The sequence below is a fragment of the Carassius gibelio genome, chromosome B24, assembly GCF_023724105.1.
Source record: "Carassius gibelio isolate Cgi1373 ecotype wild population from Czech Republic chromosome B24, carGib1.2-hapl.c, whole genome shotgun sequence".
NCBI classification, from domain to species: Eukaryota; Metazoa; Chordata; class Actinopteri; order Cypriniformes; family Cyprinidae; genus Carassius; species Carassius gibelio.
In genome coordinates, this window is record NC_068419.1 from 15,168,764 (window position 1) to 15,188,675 (window position 19,912).

General features: G+C 34.7%; 3 protein-coding genes and 1 long non-coding RNA gene across 4 annotated transcripts; 1 reads left to right on the forward strand and 3 right to left on the reverse strand.

Moving 5' to 3' along the window:
• Window positions 1–1,962: 1,962 nt before the first annotated feature.
• LOC128013602 (GTPase IMAP family member 4) lies at window positions 1,963–6,322 on the reverse strand. The gene is made up of 3 exons (XM_052596715.1): window positions 6,156–6,322; window positions 4,130–4,909; window positions 1,963–2,840 (listed from the first exon to the last, which is right to left on the reverse strand). The coding sequence occupies exons 1-3, from the start codon at window positions 6,184–6,186 to the stop codon at window positions 2,815–2,817; spliced, it is 837 nt and encodes a 278-aa protein (XP_052452675.1). The 5' UTR covers window positions 6,187–6,322; the 3' UTR covers window positions 1,963–2,814.
• Window positions 6,323–6,955: 633 nt separating this feature from the next.
• chmp4c (charged multivesicular body protein 4C) lies at window positions 6,956–9,758 on the reverse strand. Its single transcript, XM_052596719.1, has 5 exons — window positions 9,323–9,758; window positions 8,167–8,344; window positions 7,804–7,912; window positions 7,480–7,606; window positions 6,956–7,358 (listed from the first exon to the last, which is right to left on the reverse strand). Exons 1-5 carry the CDS (start codon window positions 9,570–9,572, stop codon window positions 7,297–7,299), a joined length of 726 nt encoding a protein of 241 aa, XP_052452679.1. The 5' UTR covers window positions 9,573–9,758; the 3' UTR covers window positions 6,956–7,296.
• Window positions 9,759–11,354: 1,596 nt separating this feature from the next.
• Window positions 11,355–13,393, reverse strand: LOC128013618 (uncharacterized). The gene is made up of 3 exons (XR_008183349.1): window positions 13,193–13,393; window positions 12,099–12,486; window positions 11,355–11,805 (listed from the first exon to the last, which is right to left on the reverse strand). It is a non-coding gene; the product is annotated as an uncharacterized LOC128013618 (long non-coding RNA).
• Window positions 13,394–14,373: 980 nt separating this feature from the next.
• On the forward strand, window positions 14,374–16,786 carry zfand1 (zinc finger, AN1-type domain 1). The gene is made up of 8 exons (XM_052596717.1): window positions 14,374–14,464; window positions 14,666–14,708; window positions 15,118–15,157; window positions 15,351–15,475; window positions 15,568–15,659; window positions 15,856–15,977; window positions 16,068–16,223; window positions 16,490–16,786. Exons 1-8 carry the CDS (start codon window positions 14,410–14,412, stop codon window positions 16,664–16,666), a joined length of 810 nt encoding a protein of 269 aa, XP_052452677.1. The 5' UTR covers window positions 14,374–14,409; the 3' UTR covers window positions 16,667–16,786.
• Window positions 16,787–19,912: the final 3,126 nt, after the last annotated feature.

Below are 19,912 nucleotides of genomic sequence, written 5' to 3' on the forward strand. Positions count from 1 at the left end.
GCCTAATGGCTCAGGAACTACGGAAATCCAGGAGACCTGGGACAGGAAATGTGAGATCTGTGTAAACATGTGCCTGTTTAAGTGGAGTACCCTCACATATTCTGCCACTCAAGAGTGATATACCACATATGGCCATCTTAGGGATGGGGAGCATGGGGTCACGCTTGACTCCATGTAGAATAACTATTATATTAAGAACCAAACAGCTTTAGGTTATTAGATTCAGGTTGTTTGATGTAATGGCAAATGCAAAGAGGTTCAAATTACACAAATGCATTATGTAGGTTTTGAGGATTTGGTCTTTCATGAAAATCATTTAAATACATCCAATTGTGATTCATTGCACATCACATTTAGTACCCATTTTCTCACTTCTCATATTAAGCCACTCAACTACACTGGTATTTTGTGTATTTTCCAGTCTGCCTTTGAGTCATTTTCCTGTTTTTTTTTTTTTTTTTTGGGTTCTTATTTTGTTTAAAGGGAAACACAGTGATATTTCTAGACAATTAGTATTTAAAAAGGCAAGATGGTAACTCATTGAGAGGAATTGTCACGTTGTGAGGAACTGCTGAGGCTAAGGCGTTCCTGGAACATGGGATTTACCTACTGTTTTACTGGGAAGCACCATAGTTAAAAGTAAATGTTTTGGTCATGCTGATTTAGATGGGAAGGCGTTGAGGTGAAGGACGGGGTCAGAAGAGGATGTCACTGGATATTTTTTTCTTAGATTTGTAGTTATGTGATTAACTTTACATAACTTTTCTACTATTTTCCAATTAAATAAATACTTGAACATTAAATTAGTTTATCTGAAATATGTCTTTTTTTCGTAGTGCCCAGTAAGAATAAAAGTGCTTTTCAACGTAAAAAAAAAAAAAAAAAAAAAAAAAAAAAAGGGCCAACTGGGATTATTAGCAAATATGAGTTCTCTCAAAATGACTTTTCAACCCCCTGCTTTTTCAAGTGAACGCAAACTTTTCCTGGGGAAATACTTTCCTGGGAAAATGCAAAACATAAGAAATGGGCCTCTCTACAATCCCAGCAATCCTATGGGTATACTTGAATCCCTCTTGCCAACTGCTAAATCATTTCCCATATGTTTTCCTGATATGGAATGTCTCCTCAAATCTCTGGGTTACAAAAGACTTGTAATGTTGAAGTTGTTGTCAAATCCTCAAACAATTGTCATTCAGAGAACCACATGGGATCTAATGGAACAACAATATATTATATTTCACATGGTGCAGAAAGAACAACTTCTGTGTGTGTGTGTGTGTGTGTATATATATATATATATATATATATATATATATGGAACTTTTAAGTAGCCTGCTGATATCTAACTTCCAGGCAGAAGTTTGAACACCCATCCACTTATACTATCAAGGACATTTACATAAAGAATAAAACCCTATTATCACCATCAAACAATGCTGATATTGTTGCTTTGTTGATCAATACACTGCAGAGGGTTATGGGTAGAGTGCCCATGCATTGATTTCAATATACAAGCGGTCCTACAGTGGATTGGAAAAATGTTTCTGTAATTTTAGTGGTCCTAATGGACTATAGATTTGTCCTTCTACAGCTCTGGTTTATAGCTGATCCGTGTATTCAACATGATTGTGTTTTATTTTTAGCCACATATTATTTTATGTTCTAGGTATATTAACATTGCTCTTAGCCATTTTCATATTGAATATTCAGATAAATACAGAATAAAATAATTCGTTATTAACAGCCCTGCAAAAAAAAAAAAAAAAAAAAAAACCTTATTCACACATTTTGATAAATTATGGCGCCACGTAGTGGTTATTAGCAATAACAAACGTGCAACGACTTAAAAGAGCAAGTTTAATGCAATATTATCAGGCTGACTCAAATTCAGAGCAGAGGCAATTTGGTAAAACCTACTCTAACTACATCATACAACTGAAAGAACTGATGAAAACGCAGACATTTGGGAAGCAGATTTTTATGGGTTTCAGAAAGGTCAACAGATTTAGAAAGGATGCATTTATGCAAATCAATCAATAGCAGATACTCATGTTCATACTCATGACAGTTACAGAACTTTAACAGTGCTACCATTTATAATGAAGTACAATTGATAAAGAATGTGATACAGAAAAAAAGACATTTAAAAAGAAAAATAAATGTAGAAAACCAGAACGTCACAGTAATCCTAAAACAATCAGCAATTCAAATCATTTAAGCACACACTCAATAAAACAGGAATAATGATATTACTAGAATATAACATCATTAGAAAACATTAAAACATGCCGTATCCTGACAGTAACTTACTCTTATGTAAAATAACTGGAAAATGTAACATGGTTTTTGGGATGATTTATAATTCCAAAGCAACTGACACCAATACAACTAACCAATGCTACAATAATATGACCGCGTCAGGGTTCTAATAACTAATAACAATATTAGTGCATTAGTTGAGGCCTATTACAAGCTATTAGGTTGCTCTAAACTCATTAGTGCAAATAATAAATGAACGTTAAGTGTTTCTGTTTGACTAATGACTCCATTACCTCACTATTCTCTGTACCAATGGATACAAATGGTTTTAATGTTGTACAGCTGATTTACTAACACCAATTCGACCTTTGATGATAATATTTTGTATTGTTACCATCTTATATTTTATATAGTACAGGGACATTTGCCTGTAAACCTTACATCCTGAAGCTGCCTGGACTGGTGGACTGATATGTGGCTCATGGGTGTTTCATAATTTAAGTGCAGGCGAATTGAGGTAATGAATACAGCAGCGCTGGAACGGTTATCTCAGCCTTAGTCATTCACTCCTTCAACCAAACCTGCAGAGATAACACAAATAAATTACATCATGCAATGCCTTGTCATGCAAAAAAGGTTTTCACTACAACAATATGGGCCAGTTGCATACATTTAGAATTTATGTTAAGACAGTGTCTTCGGTACATGTTTAACCAACTAGCAGTTAGCCAAAAGGTAATAAATCGGTCTTATTTTTGGATTCAACTTAGACTAATTAAAATATGACCAGTCTTTAAAAATTTAGATGACTAACTTGTCAGCCTCGTCTAAACCTTTTATGCAACCAGCCCCATTTTAAAATACTGAATCAATTCTATGTCTGGTGAAAACAAATACAGAGTTACAACATAGTGGTTAATATTAAATAAATAATTAGCAACCTAATAATACATTAATTTAATAGTATTATTTTTGTTGTTTGCTAACAGTTTGTAAAAGTAAACGATGTTTAATGAAATATATTTATATTATATTGTTAATATTACAGAAGTCAGTGTTATAATAAATTATTCATCACATTTTTTTACTGAAAAATAAATATTATTAATAAAATCAATACATTTTTCAGACATTAAAGTCAGCATTAAATTGTAGTGGTGATCGTCTTTACTTTCCTATTGTGATGCATTTCTGAGTGAAGTGGCCTTCACTGAATGTTGGGTAGGATTTCATTTTGTCATTTGCAAATTCATTGGATTGTTGTTTGCAACTGCTGCAATCTCATGTGAGTGACAGTTTACTTTCAGGTGACAGGACTTTAAACAACTGCGGTTTACACAAAGTTTACAGCTGTCATTACAAAGGCTGTCAGCAGTACATTATTTGTTATTCAGTAATGCAGTAATGAATAATTTAATACGTCTTGTAATTAATACTTTTTTTTCCATTTAAAAAATTAAGTATAATAGAAAACACACTGAATTCATAAACATGCAAAAAACATGGTGTTAAAAATGTATAATTTTTTGTAGTAGGAGCAACGAAATGCTTGCAGAAAAACATTTTGTTGAGCCTTGATCGGTCAATTCTAGTTCAATTAATTATGCATCAACAGTGTTATAACATGAGCCATTAGTGCAGGTGTCAGAGCAAAATGAAGACACACATTTTGAAGATGTCCGTATCAATTTCCAGAATAAACAACAGAGTGACAGTCCATCATGAAGAGGTATTGAATTCAAACTTCATCAGAACAAAAGTTTAGAAAGAGTAAACAGAGATGTCCCGGATTCAATAAGAAACAAAATGCTAATAACCGGAACAGCATTGAGAATGCTATTGTGTATTGTATGCTTTGACATTAACTCACCCTTTGGAGGATCCATGTCCATGGCCCGCAGCGAGTTGCAGGAGCCATTCTGTTTGGGTCTAGCGCCAAGCTCCCTGTTCTCTTTCAATGAACTGGTTTTCAGATCCACACTCGGAGTTTGACTTTGTGTTTTGATTTCATCTGTCTTAAGGGTAAAGTAACCACCTTCTTCAGCTACAATCTTCTCGACCTTCTCCATCAGCTGAGGCAGCTGTGGGTGCTCGCCAAAAATATAGTTATTGATGACGTGGTACCTCTTCTTACACTTGTCCACCAACCACTGAAGGTCACGACCTTCCCTTCGTATGTGTCTTTCTATGGACCTGTCCTTTAAAACCTCTGCCCAGGTGAACACCACCATGGTGTGCTTCCACACATCCTCCCCAAAAAGGGCCAAGTTCTCCTCTATACGAGCCCGGTCTGTTTCTGTGAACATGCCGACAGGTATGACCAGCAGGAACGCATGGGGTCCAGGTTGGCACACAGTAACGCTCCGGACCATCTCCTGCTGGTAGTCCGTCGGTGTGTTCTGGGCTGAGAACCAGCCAGGAGTGTCTACTACTGTTACTTTACGCTTATCCACCTCAGTTTCTCGCTTCACACAGAATTCAGCGGCACGTTCTAGACGGAACTCTTCGCGGCCCAGAATGGTGTTGCCGGTCAGGCTTTTACCTGGCCATCGCCAACCCAGCATGATCAGTCGAAGCTCTGGGAGACGGTTAGCTTCACGTGCAGCTGCAGCCAACCGTTTCTCTTCCTCAGGATCAAGTTGCTCTTCAGCTGTAAGGTACCAAAACATTATTATTTTTATATTTGGTAGGGGGGCTGGTGACCAATGAGCATCCAAGTGTATGTAGGCTATAAGATGCATTATTTATCTGGATCATAAATTAGTGTAATAACTGTACTGGTAATTTGTTGTGTATTATACTACCATTTAAAAGTTTCTGCTCTGTAAGAAAAACTAGTCTCTAATGCTTGCAAAGGCTGTATTTATTTGATCAAAAATACAGTAAAACAATAATACTGTTAAATATTATTACAATTTAAAACTGATATACAATTTAAATGTATTTTCAAAGGGAATTTATTTCTATGATATCAAGGCTTATTTTCAGCAGTTATTATTCCAGTCTTCATTCTTACATGGTTTCTAAAGGATCTTTCTAATATCATCGTACCGACTCCACTGTATTTTACATTGTATTTTAATTAACATTTGTATAATTACCTAGAATCTATTTCATTATGGAGACATACACGTCATGGAAGATTTAATCAGGAAGGATTTTCTCAATGATGTAAACTCTGAAAGCACAAAGTGTCCACATCCGAAATGTGATCTTACGACATAGTTTCTCCTTAAGGTTTAAGCAAGGAGGAAATAGATGACCAAGGCATTTACACTTATTATTTACAAAATATTTAACTTAACCTGACAAGCAACATTAACAGTAAAATAGTAAGTTAATGTTACAATTTTTTTCGATTGCACTTTATTTTACAGTACGTGTACTAACATGTACTTGTTACTTAGTGTATTTATCTAAGAAAGTTCTGGTAATACAAGGTAACTACATGTGGTAGGGTTAGGTTTAGGGGTAGGTTCAGGGTTAGTACCTAGTTATTACATAGTTATTGTAATTACTATAATAAGTACATAGTATGTACATGAGGAACAGGACTTTAAAATAAAGGGATACCCTTTTTTTCTATAAAAACCATTGATAGCCTTTAAATACTTTCACCCTACAACGTCTAGGTTATGGACTAAATTGTGCTCATATTATGTAAAACTGTCACTATAAATGACTCTTTATACCTTTAATCGGATTCATAATGAAAAAATCATGGATGTGTGTTTTATAATGTTGTGCCTTTAGTCCACCTGTGAGTTGATACCTGAGAGCAACTGAAAACATTGAGACGTGTCACATTCACTCGCCACACACTCACCGGCTAACTTACAGTAGTACACACAAATTTAGAAAAAAAAAAAAACTTTTTGCACTTTAAAACAACTTACCGTTTGAATTTGATGGTCTGTTTGAGCTCATGACGATGCCTTTTCGTAACTTTGGACGTGTCAGGAATCCGAGAGAAAAGAGCGATTTCCTGCTTGCCTCTTGAGTCTTCTTTAAGGGCGGGAGAGAGTTGCCCGAATCTGATTCGTGAATGAATCACCTTGAGTCGGATCTTTTAAATGAATCAGTTGAACCGATCTGGACGGTTCTCGAGTAAACTATTGACGAACAATTGATGCAAACAAAATATTGAAATATGTTTACGCTTAGGTTGAGATTGAAAAAATAGTCCTTTATCAACATTTAACCTAGATATCTACAATGTTAGTATCGTTAAATGTAATCGATAGATATCACGTGACGTCACATCCTGGAACGTCCACCTGGAAGCTAAAACGAAGCTTTGGTCCGGTCACGTGACTGAAAGCAATGAATTGCAAATTAAATAAATGTTTTAAATTTTTTTAGTTTTATTAGCTGAATCATTGTTTAACGGAAAATGTTCAGATTGCAACAAAAACCCATATTAATAATAAAAAAAAACTGATAATAAAAAACACTATTGAAAAAGTTCCTAGAAACAAATTATTCAAATGAACCGATCAAAACGAGTCAGACTTCCATCACCAACGGGAGGAGTGCGAGCACGAGCTCACGATGCCATCTAGCGGACATGAGGGTTCTTTGCTTTTCCAAAACACGGTAGTACCATGGTTACTTATACTAGATACTAACTGTAATTGTGTCAAAACTAAGACTTTACAACATTGTAAATACACTGTTAAATCATGCACTTTATAGGTTATTGTTGAATATGTAACATTTTATTTTTTTCCCAAATCCCAATTCAACATTTACATTTAATAAAATTGTTTCAATCTATATTTACATTTAATTTAAACATCCTTCCTAATAAAATGATACTATGTACACCAAGTTGCCAGCAGTAATCCTTCATCTTAAAGATCAATACATAACAAAATTATTACTTTGAATACAATTACACATGTTCATCTCAATTTCTCTACTTTTCTTTCGTTTTTTTTTACACAATAAAAGCTCTTATGATTTGACACAAGTTCTTTGATTTAGAGATATAGTGCAAGTTAACAAAAACAAGAAAGTGTGTGTGTGTACTGCTGCTTATGAAGCCCAGGCAGCCAACCTCTTCATGTCATGTTCATCCTCTACTCTCTTCTTTGACGCTGAAATGGTGAAATAACAGACACTTGGATGAAGCATTGACATAATAAAATGCATGATTGGTCTTTTGCAGAATTTTAAAGGGTTTGTAGAAACTGAACCTGTAGGTGTTTAAATACTTACTTGCACGGTGGCTTGGCCTTGCGCTGGGTAGTTTGCTGGTTGGTACACTTGGTAACCTGCCCATATTCTTCATACTTTCTTCTAGTTCTTCCTGTTCTAACTCCGCCAGCTCTGCCAACAATTCATCCTTTAAAAAACAATTATGAGCACAGATCACTTCATGAGTCAAAGTAAACAAACTGCTGTTATACTGCTATTCTGTTATAAATAACCAGAAACAATCACAAAGCTGCAAGGACGAAAGAAATAAGGCAAATATCCTCTTAAACTTTACATGTGGGGGGCAATAAATTATTATTTTTCAATTAGTAACACCTACAGTACCTCATCAAACTGATCCCCAAAAGGTTTTGAGATGGCATCACTGATCTCTTGAGCGACTTCCTGTTGCTCTGAAATGTCCTGCATAAGGGAGTCAATCTTATCCAGATCTCTTAAAGCGACAGAGACAGAATGATTTAGGATGTGATGACATTAGCACAAAATGAGAAACGGTAGGTTTACGGTTTAATCTACTGGTAAATATTTACAAAACGAAATGTAAGCAATAGTCAGTCATTATAATCAGAAAAACAAAAACAAAATCACCACATAATTTTCTAGTATTGATCAATCACATCAAGTATTCCCAAGAGCTGTGTAATAAGTTATGATAACTGGAAAAACAAAAGCAATGACAACACGCACATGTTCTGGTGAACCCCTTTGATGGCTTTAGCTGCGTAACCCATGTTCTTCAGAACCTCTGTGTTTGTGGTGGCATTCTCAAGGGCCTCTCGCTGGAATTCAATAGTGGACAGGGTCCCGTCAATCTGCGTCAGCTGCTGTTCAAAACGTTTCTTCCTCTTAAGAGCCTGAAGTGCAGCTATAAAAAACATGTTGGGATCAAATATTGTTGCATCTTATTGTCGTCATCATCATACATTCCACAGCAAAAGTAATATTTTAATAATTTATTTTAGTTTTATATCCTCATGAATATGATCAATTGTCTTTTTTATTTTATTTTATTTTTTTATTTTTTTTACTACTGAGGGAAATTAAAGAAACATAGCTAGTGAACAAGAAAAGTCAGACATCGTTTTGGAATAGGTAAAATCTTTGACACAAAAATTAGATTTACTTTAGTCGTTTCTGTAAAATCAAATGAAAAAAAATTATGAAACATCAACATTGAAAGCTCATATAAATCAATTTAATACATGCCTTTTAAATGAATGTTCACCCATGGCATCTGGGTGTGAACTACATGCTTGTATAAATGCACAAAGGGATAACTTTGAATGAGGAGTGTCCAGATGAACTGCATGTTTTTTTTTTTTTTTTTTTTTTTTCTGTGAGACAGGGCGTCACTCCACATAAACAAAAGCCATGTTTCACTAACATTTCAGTGGGGTGTTGTTACACTTTCCAGATGAAAATGTTGACGCTTTCAAAAGCACATTATATAACAGACAGCTTGCTTTTAATCATTTACAACTGATTATAAAAAGTGTAATTAAATGTCTTATGGAGTTTGAACCATTAAGTTTATATAATATATATTTTTAAAAATTATTTAATAAATCTTTACACTAATAATGACCGTCCCACAGTTCTTGTTTCCAACACACTTTGAACCCGTTTTGCTTCATTACTTCAAAGGTTTGTTTAGCCAACTTATGACAAAAGCAGACAAAAAGATAACAAAAGAAAATTCTCCAATTAAGCTTTGTGTTGTAAACTACACAAACGAAATAAACAAACCATACCTAATCTGAAGACTGTATGTCGAGTTGTATAGGCTACTAAAAGTTCACATGGCCATAAAGAGCTCATAAGCATAAAGACCCGATCTACATACCTCTCTTGTTTTTGGAGCCATTCTTCTTGGCAATCGTGAGCTCCTGCTCGATTCTGCTCTCCAGGTATTCCTGTTTTTTGGTTAGCATGGCCTCTGTCTCTCTCAGTCTGTTGATGGCTTCTTGAGGTGATGGACTAGACCTGGACCGATGTTTAGATCTAGTACTGGATCCAGAACTGGAACCAGAACTAGGCCTGGAGCTGGATGAGCTTGATGAGCTAACTTTAAACATTTTTGAAATTTTACTCATTTTGAAGGTAATGCTTTTAAGTCTAATTAAATATCTAACTGATTTAAAATACCGGACAGATACAGGATCGCGAGAGAAAGTGGCAATTCTTGACTGTCTACTTTTCAGATTCAATTCAAAACACCTACATAGTTCAACCCTACTCTTCCTGAAATTCAACACCTGTGCGCACGTAAATTGCTCAACTTGAATGTTGTCTCCGAAGACACGCCCATTAAAACACAGAAGCTTCACACAATGACCCGTATATGTCCTATTTGTCAGGTACGACAAGTATAAATAGTAATTTCTTTGTTAGATATTTAATATATATTTTAAATTCTATTAATATTAAAGTTTAAAATACAAATATCCATGTGTAAATTATTGGCCAAATCGCTGTTCTAGCACATGCACAGTGATAGCCTACCTAGCTTATTACTTTTCTCAATAACTGTATATGGATACATGGATGACCGAGCTTTCTGAGAACTGAGACTGATATGACTGGCTCAAATACTAGGAGGGCAAAACATTCTTAGAACTGTTTTGCACAACCTATCAATTTTTAATCTGTTACCAGTTGGCTGTGATTTTGCCAAGTATCAACATCTTTTGTTGATCCTGGATCAGTCCAAAACACAGACTTAACCCAATCCCCACCCCTAAACCTAACCTTACCCATAATTTATTCCTAAAATCAGAGGGAAATGATAACTGATTAACAAGAGTGTAAAAGCACCTAACCCTGACTGTAAACCTAAAACTGACATTTCCTGAAAAGTTATATCTCAATTCTGATTGGTTGATTGGAATGTTGTTCCAGGATCAATAAGGATGTTGATCAAGGAACGCTGTACTTGGTGAAATCACATGCACCCTGTTACCCACATGCCAAAATATTTAGATCACCTCTCAAAAAAAAAAAAAAAAAAAAAAAAAGGAAAAAAAAAAGAGATTATTAAAGTTTAAAATTAAACTTTTGGCTATTTGCAATACACAATATTTATATCACTAAAACAGCAGGGAGAGGGGGTTCAGCGAAAAATCGGCAGCTGTCAGCAGGAAGTGGCTGTCACTGGCAGCAGGAAGTGGCTGCCAATAAAACCGGATGGCAGCTGTCGCTAATACCCGGAAATTGGAGGAGGCTGCCGGCGGAAAACAAGACAAATAAATAATTAAATACACTTATGATTATGTTTAATACTTTTTTAAATAAGTATAAAGGTCAGTATTGTATATTTTTTGATTTAAAATATTGATCAAATATAAACAAAGAAATAAGATCACTTTGCTAAACGTTAATTTCCAGCTGAATGTTTATGCATGCATGTATCATTGTTTGTGTGAAATAAAACAATTTATATACGAGAGTGGCACTTACTGGGTGTATGTTGTATATTTATTATAGGCTATATACACAAATGACTGAAAAGAGAGAAGTCTCAGAGACCTTTATTTAAAATCATAATTTGCGGTTATATTTGTAGTATTTCAAGAAACAACTATATATATATATATATATATATATATATATATATAGTATAAAGTAGCTGTTAAAATTTGTAACTGGGTTAGTAAGTTGTCAAAGTCAGTGCTTTACAATGTAAACCATATAAAATGTATCCAGTAAGCAAGCAGACTAAAATATCAATCAGAATCACTAACAACAATCCGGAGGTATTTCCAAGACTCTTAGATCAGAACTGATGAGGTATACAGAGTTACTTCTCCAGCATCTTGCACCAATCACTGTAAAACCCAGGGTGGATGCGCATCTCTCCTCATTTTCCTCTTGCAACATGGTCAAGTCAAGCATTGTTTATTTATATAGTGCTTTTATTAATACAGATCAAAGCAAAGCAACTTTACAGTATTAAATAGGAAAATAGTGTGTCAGTCAATAATGCAGAAGGACATTAGTAAACTCAGTTTGTAGTCAGTTTATCATTCAATTCAGTGATGTCATCCTTCAGCTCGGTTCAGTTTAAATAGTATCTGTGGAATCATTTGCAATCATGTCAATGATATCACTGTAAATGAAGTGACCACAACGAAGCAAGCCAGAGGCGACAAGGAACCAAAACTCCACCGGTGACAAAATGGAGAAAAAAACAAAGGTCTTTACAAGGGATCTGTATCTGGGGCTCTAGTTGTCCTGGTCTCCGCTGTCTTTCAGGGCTGTAGAGGTCCTTTCTAGGTGCGATCCACCATCTGGTCTGAATACGTACTCGATCCGGGTGACTGCAGTGACCTTCGAATAAGAAAGAAACAGATTAATATAATTAAAGATGTTAATATCTATACGATGTTTGATAGGGAGCCAGTACAGGGTTTACAGAACTGGGCTAATCCGGTCATACTTCCTGATTCTAGGAAGAACTCTAGCTGCTGCATTTTATTATTCATAAGAAAATGGTGACTTTAATACCTAAATTGCTTTATTAACAGTAGACATGCATGCACAGCCATATTAATGATTATTCCCATTGAATCTTGTCATCATGTACAAAGCAGTGATTACATTTTCATGCATAATTTGCACACCTGGTAACCAGTTGTTGTAAACCTTGTCGCAGTGTCTGCAGGGTGTACATTTTGTTGAATTCCTGACATGGCTTAGACTTGTTCTCCATTTTGTTCCACCTGTATATTGAGATGAGGAGCATGAAAACAGCATTATTACAAAGATAAACATTCAGACATGGCAACTGAGAAATGTAATGTTATGGCACCTTTTTAAACCTCTAATCAAATATGTAAAAGAAGATACTCCGTCAAGCAAGCTGGATTGTGCCCCCTTTCGAAAGGAGTCTGTATACAGTACAACAGACTTCTGAATTTGGAACAAACCAAAGACGGACTTAGTAATGTAGCATCACCCCTCCTCCAGGATCACGTAAAGAAGAATTTCCAACAGGACAGCATCTGGCAACTATTGGGTATTACAAAAAAAAAAAGAAGGTGTCAGTGCCATGGTTTTGTCTCAAGATGCACATCAGTAATGTTTTTTTTTTTTTTTTTTCTAAATGCATGTTTATAAAAGCTACTTCAATGTTCTAAATTTAACTACAGCCTAATCCTGGCTTAATCCAAGCCCTGTCTTTGAAACTAGACCTAAAAGTTATAAGGAATTATGAACTGGTCCATTATATTTTGTATAGATAATAATAAAAAATAAATAAAAAATTCACATGCTTACAACTTCAACTGGTACACAGAACAGTTCTGCACATGCATAGTATTAGAGAAAACACACCTCAATAGTGCAAAAAAAGAACTCTTAAATTAATGTATATCACACAATCTCCTGAAAGACTTAACATGCAAAAATATATGGTTAGTGTTGCAAATTTATCTTCTATCATTCCAGTCAAACAACATTCTTTTATATTATTCAATAGACTGTTAACACGCTAACAAACGTTAATATTTAATGGTACGTCAAACGTAATTTGAAGTTAATGGTAGGCCCCTAACAAGGTACACAAACAACGTTGCTACCACTAATTAGATTTCATTGAACAATTAAACCAAAGTAGGCACCAAGTCTACCAAGTCGTTCACCAAGATAACAATTAAAATCAAACTTACAACGCAAAAAAACATTAATTACTCCGATGACCAATTTCTGAATTTACCGTTTGATCAATCGCAACCATTACTGAAGCGTTTGGGTGCAGTTATATCTGATTGGTTGCGCCCACGTTGGTCGATACTGATTGGCTCCCACCGAATGGCAGGTCCCGCCTACCATCCGGCTGCCAGTTACTGCCTTCCGGCTGTCAATGGCAGCCACTTCCTGCTGCCAGCTGCCGATTTTTTATCTGAACCCCTGCTGACAGCAGGATATTCAAAAAAGTTTAATTTGAAAAACATTTAAAATGCATTAATGTAGCTAAGAAAACAGAAGAAAATCTAATTGACTCTTCACCTTGAAGATGCTTACTTTATAAAGGCAAGAAGATGAGCCCGGAATGTGAACACAATACGCTAAATAGTTACGTGTATTTATTTTCATTAATTATTTTATGGGACATTTTTTTAGTGTAAAACTTATGTTTTAATTCTGGGTTCATCTGCTTGCCTGTACAAAGTATGCATCATCAATAAGTTAATTACTGGATTTGTTATATTACTGTGATATTACATACTTAATACAAACTGTCAGACAGTGAAGGAAAGCATTGTTTTGCCCTGCAGGTGGAAGTGTGTTATGTCATATGAAAACTATGAATAAGGCCTAATAGACTTTAGCAATCTGTGTGGGCTTAGTTGTGGATCATTTATCATTGCTTTGGCACAAAAGGCATTCAGCAGTTACTTTTTCAAATTACATGAATTATTTCTTAAAGCAAACACAACGACTGCCAAAACTCTTTGTACCTACAGACCATTTTGCATGTTTACTTTTAAACTGAAGCTTATGCAGTAATACCATACTGAAGTACATTCCAAATAAAAAATAAAATAAAATAAAATAAAATAATAAATACTATCAAATAAATTAAATTTACCTAAACACGTACATGTGTAAGTCTTTCAGTATTAGTACCATCTATAAAAAGGGGGGCAATTTAGAAATAATTTTGAACATGTAAGATTTACTGTAGTAAAAGGAAATATTACAGAATAAAGAGTTGTAAGGTTACACATGTAACCTGGTTCTCTGCGAAGGGAATGATATGGTGTGTTATGGTGTTGATGCTATGTGACTGGTAACAGTTTAGCCTGCCATAAATACAGTATCTCACAATAATATATTATCTACCATCTCTGACATGGGAGAGACCATTTTGAGATTTTCGTTTTTTCAAAGAGACTTTTATGTTGAAATTATAGTGTGACGTCATTTAAAATGGCTGAACTAGATATTGGAAAACATTGTGAAATTGAATCTTGCAAACAAAAAGGTAAGTTTTTTTAAAGTTTCCCATCTGAGCCGTTGAAAAAATGATTAATTTCTAGTAGAAATTACAATTTACAGCGTGTTTCTAGATTCTTTAATTTTCCATTAGCCTTTGTAAACATTAGATGGAACATCAGTGTGATGTGAGTCAGCAGCAAAAAAGGAATACGTGGATTATTTTAATCATTTTTGTGTTTCAATGTAGACTTTCTACCATTCGTATGCAGCAGCTGTTCTGGAGTGTTTTGGTAAGATTTTGTGACGTTGGATTTGAAGACAACATAAACAGTTAATCTCAGATTTGTACTAATCTAATTTAATAGAGGAGATCTGATTAATAACGAAGACAGGAAAATGTCTGACTATGCTGGTCCTATCATGTTTATTTGTCATAATGGTCCCATGGCATTTGTGGAATGCCATAAAAATACTATGGCATTCACTACCATTATATGTTATATATACCATTCTGGTACTTTTCAGTGGTAATTCCACAGTATATTTTGTGTGGTAACGTGTTTTTTATGTAGTACATACATAAATTGTGTTAAGAAGGTTTTGAATAAGACATTCGATTTGAGATTTTCCTCTCTCATTTCATTCATTGTAAGCTTTTTTTCCCCTCATGTTACATTAAATCTCCTCTACTGGCTAAAGTTTGGAACACAGAGGCCGGGACTCCCACTCTTGTCCAGAGGTGAGTGAGATATGAGTTTACTAAGACAAAAAAAATTAGTGCAATATACAATGTTAAAACCATAACATATGCATATATGTACAGATACGGATTGCATAAATATAAATGCAAAATGTGTATAAATGTGTGCGTTTGTTATACTAATTCCTGGGCTTTGAATGGCTGTTATAGATTATTCTCTTCATTCTTTCAGGTGCTGGTGAAGAAAGAGATTGGGTCTGGGGGAAGCAAATCATATCCATGTAGCTTTGAGGATTGCAAAGGGAAAGAGCTGCTGCCTGTCATCTGCCCACACTGTGGAAAACACTTCTGTCTCATGTATAAAACCTCTTACAATCATAATTTATTTCATACTTTACATTTCTAACACCACTTAAGCGACACCCTAATAGACAGAGATATGGTTTCAGACATCGACATCAGGATGACCATAAGTGTGAGAAACTGGAGACTCCTAAGCCTCGCATGGCTGCAACGCAGGAGCTGGTGCAGAAGATAGTTGGTCAGTTTATTATCAGTGCTGTGCAAAATACGCTGTTTTGTCTTGGATTTTAAGTTATGTGCATTTCTGTCTCCTGTTGTTTGGGGTACATACATTTTTGTCCGCTAGAGGGCGATAGTGTCTAAACTTGGAAGAGTTTGTGATCCCAAATAATTCTTAGAAAGCTGAAGAACAATCTCCACAATACTTCCAACAGAGTCAAAGAAGAATGCACCACCAAGTAAAGGCAGAAAAGGAGCAAAAAATCCTGCAACTGCTGCAAAAGTTGCTCTGATGAAGCTTAAATTGCATGCGTCAGGAGATAAAGGCCTGCCACAGGTATCGGTGCCAAGCTTATATTACAAAATACCTTCCCTTGCATTAATTTATGTCAAATATAGGTTAACATTAGAAATTCCTCCTCTGCAGACAGAACGGACGTATTTCCAGGTGTTTCTGCCAAAAGAAGCTAAAGACCCCAGTTTGCCCATGTTCTTCTGCTCTAAGTGGAGTGTTGGCAAAGTAGTGGACTTTGCAGCATCCCAGGCCAGTCTGAAAAACAGCAACAACGTGCTCACAGCTAAGGTCAGCTATACAACACAACTTTGTTGTATAGGATAGTTCCCTCATCCCCTCTCTGTACATGTTGCATGTCTCCTTTGTCTGATGCTCCCATTTCAAGTATCGAATCAGGTGTGTTTAATTACGAGACATGCGAGATGTGCATTGTTGGAGGGCTCCAGTAATGTAGTTGGAGGCCACTGTTTCAGGATTATGAATATATAACGAATTGATTTCTTTATTATTTGTTGAAAACTATTCACATTAACATACCACTATGCTCTGCACAGAAGCTGCGTTTGTGTCACCCTGAGACGGGTGAAGCCTTTAAGATGGACACTAGCCTCCAGTCACTGCTCTCCAATACAGACTGTCCTCTGCACAACGGAGGCAACGTCATTCTGGAGTATCTGGATAACGAGAGCTCTGGTCTGGATGATGTGACAGCCTATATATCTTCCTCCTGAGAGAAAATCTCATAACCATTCAGTAGAGTTTTATGGTAAAATAATTTGATGGCGTCAGATTGGATTATGTCTATTATAAATATACATGATTTTCTTATTTTTAATAAATGGGTCAATGGTCTGATGCTCTTTCTTTTGTCCTGTTTATTAATGTATTCAAAAATACATAAACTCAAGAATGCAAATCATACATGAAAAGCCATTGAATGTGAATTAAATTTTATTTTAATATTTAAAACGGGGGCATAAATGTCAGGGTGCTGTGACTGTTCACAAAAAAGAAAAACCTCATCAAAAGTATGACATTCTTGACTTCACTAAGCAGTTTAACAGTCTTTTATTATTATTTCAGATCAGATAATCAGATGTTTTATGACATAGCACGGTTAATGTCAGGTGACATGCTTCAAAAAATGTAATGTTGTCTAAGTTATATAAAGAATTACTTGTTTTAAATGATTATCATGTGTACAGTTACTTAGTGTGAGGAAAAGCTATTCTTTTCTTTTTACTTCTAATCCTAAATTCTAGGAAAGAATTTGGCTTCCGCATTAAAGCCATGAGAGAAATGGTACACTGCTGTCAGGCAGAAATGATGTACTTATGTATTCATCGCTCACCATTTGAAGCCATTAAGCAGGATTTGACACATTGATGCGTCCCCTAATTGCCTCAAATGTCTGAAGGCAGGCAAAGACAGATGTTTTCCTTTGTGGAAAAGGTTTTTTTTTTGTTTCACATAATGAAGTGCTTTATATACTGAATTCTGCAATATAATGCATTCTGAAAGTTAATGTGTGAATGAAATGTGATGAATTAAACATGATGATAAAGATCTGGTTTTAATCAAATACTTTGACTGAGCAACAGAACATCTGAATCTTGCATCAGATAATTTGACATTTTCCATTTTCTCTGGAGTTCATAGATCATTTGATAACATCACGAATGCAACTTTCCAAGTTATAGATTATTATATTAGATGCATGGTTTTAAAGTTTTGAACAAATTGTTTTAGTAGTTAAATTAGTTGCATAAAAAAGTGTGCAAAGTGAATATTTTTCTACAGAGGCCCTCATACTTGTGATAAAATTAGATTATAAAATTAGATTATGATTATATAGAACTTTTATATTTTCTATTTCACTTATTCATAAAGAAGATTATGAATATTACCTTTTTCAGACCTTTTCTTGCTCTTTATTGGCTTTTTAAGGTCATTTTTACTGAATGTTTACTAATAATCAGTAAATAGAGTAGCACAGTGAAAAAAAATGATGCATGATTATTAATAATAAAAGAAGACAGAGAAGTAACAGATTTCTAATATCGATTGCCTTATATATTTATGCAAGATCAAGGGCAATAATGGCCACCAAAATAACCGCTGAAGGTCTCTGGCTTACGGTGGCAAAAAAAGAAATAAAGAGCTGTCTTTAATGCAACATTAAATGGAAAATATCTGATTTGTGACGAAACTAGAATCATCAGTATAAGCAGAAACAAAGATGATGAACAGAGATGCTGCTGAGGAAAAGACCACAGACTTTTTTTTCAGCGGGTTTAAGAGAAGCTTATACAATATGACTATTATTATTATTATGCAAAAGTATGTCTCTTGTGGAAGGCTTGTCAACAACATTAAATGGAAAGTACATTACAATGTAACTTTTTGAGGTGACGAACCTGTCCCTTGACTTTTCAGTCATGAAAAAAAATCTATTTTTGCATCTATTTTTATAATATCAATTTAAGTAATGTGGCAAAAAAACCTCCATCCGGTACAGCTGTGACGTTGAGAGTTATTCTTTAAATTATTTTGTTTTCCAGGATTAAACATTAGTGCAAAATCTAACAAATCTGCTGGACAGCAAGTCAGAATAAGAAATCAGTAATAAATAATTCAAAAAGAACGCTTGTCCAAAAGTTATAAGCTTGCTTTTCTAAAATGCAAAAGTTTGTGGAAACTCAAAATCAAAAGTTCAGGTTTCCCCCTGATTTCTTTTTAAAGTAATATATTAAAAATAAGTCATAAATGTTTTTATTATATATATATATATTTTTATATTTAATTATGTCACTGGTGTCAAATTAAAGGTTTAGTGGCATAATAATGAGTTGAATATCGATTATAAATAATGGCTAGTCAGTTTTATATGGTAATAATATAAATCGCAAATTCAAAACTTAGATTTTGTAAAGTGATTTTATTTAAGAGTAGATGGGGTTGTTAACAGGCCAAGCAAATGGCATACAACTTAATATGCTGTGCATCTACTTGCAGTGACTATTAATATTGCACAAATCCTACTCTTGTCTCCACAGTAATCAAGAATGAATCAGAATAAATATAGCTGCCTAAGACTAAAAGTAAAAAAAAAAAAAAAAAAAAAAGATTCCGGTTTGTGCCTAAAATGCATTGCTGAACTGCATAATGATGCTGTCTTTCGCAATAATTGTCTCTGAAAGTCATGCCTGCTCACACATACATACACACCCACACTGGTTAGATGCAAGTAATAGCTCATTGAACAGTTTGTGAGAATGGCTGCTAGTGTGGACTTTGGCACAGAATTGATCAATGTTTGTATCAACCCACTCTCTGTGTAGGCTAAGATTTATACTGCACACATCCCCAAAACAGCACGGGGTAAATGGGGAATGATTGAAGATGCTGTCTGTTTGTGGTGAAACCTCTTAATAAATCTGTCAAACACACAGTCTCAATGAAATCCACACATTACATTAAAAAAGTTAATTCACCTGATTTATTTAGTTTAGGGATTAGATTAGATTTAGATAATCTAATATAGAGGGGTTGTTTAGGGATGTACATTTTCCATAACTTAAAATGAAAATTGTGTTAAGATAAATCCTTGCTTGTTCTGGATATTTAAAAATTTGCACTTACAATTGTAACATTTAAAACTATATTCATGTACAAGCATGAAATTACAAAACTGATGTTCTACATGTACTAAAGGTCATCAAATGGGTAAGGACCATGCCAAAAAAAAGAATTAACTTGTTTCAATGATCTGATTATGGCGTAACATGGAAAATAATAAGAAGATTCAAGGTGCTTGCAGATGTTAATAGGCAATTATACTGATACAAACATGTGCGCCTCTGGCTGCTCAAACTTGATTGGCTGTTTCAGGATGTTAGCACAAAAGAGAATGCATACCACTTTTTCAAGTCATATATTTTTTTATATAGTAATAATAATGAACATGACTGGCAACT

Coding starts and splice junctions, on each gene's coding strand:
- LOC128013602 (XM_052596715.1), bottom strand. CDS start 6,186: ATGAGCTCAAACAGACCATCAAATTCAAACG. Junction 4,910..6,155: donor CAGACCATCAAATTCAAACG/GTAAGTTGTTTT, acceptor GGTACCTTACAG/CTGAAGAGCAACTTGATCCT. Junction 2,841..4,129: donor GGACATGGATCCTCCAAAGG/GTGAGTTAATGT, acceptor TTATCTCTGCAG/GTTTGGTTGAAGGAGTGAAT.
- chmp4c (XM_052596719.1), bottom strand. CDS start 9,572: ATGAGTAAAATTTCAAAAATGTTTAAAGTTAGCTCATCAAGCTCATCC. Junction 7,913..8,166: donor AAAGGGGTTCACCAGAACAT/GTGCGTGTTGTC, acceptor TGTCGCTTTAAG/AGATCTGGATAAGATTGACT. Junction 7,607..7,803: donor TTGGGGATCAGTTTGATGAG/GTACTGTAGGTG, acceptor TGTTTTTTAAAG/GATGAATTGTTGGCAGAGCT.
- zfand1 (XM_052596717.1), top strand. CDS start 14,410: ATGGCTGAACTAGATATTGGAAAACATTGTGAAATTGAATCTTGCAAA. Junction 15,476..15,567: donor GGAAAACACTTCTGTCTCAT/GTATAAAACCTC, acceptor ATATGGTTTCAG/ACATCGACATCAGGATGACC. Junction 16,224..16,489: donor ACAACGTGCTCACAGCTAAG/GTCAGCTATACA, acceptor TGCTCTGCACAG/AAGCTGCGTTTGTGTCACCC.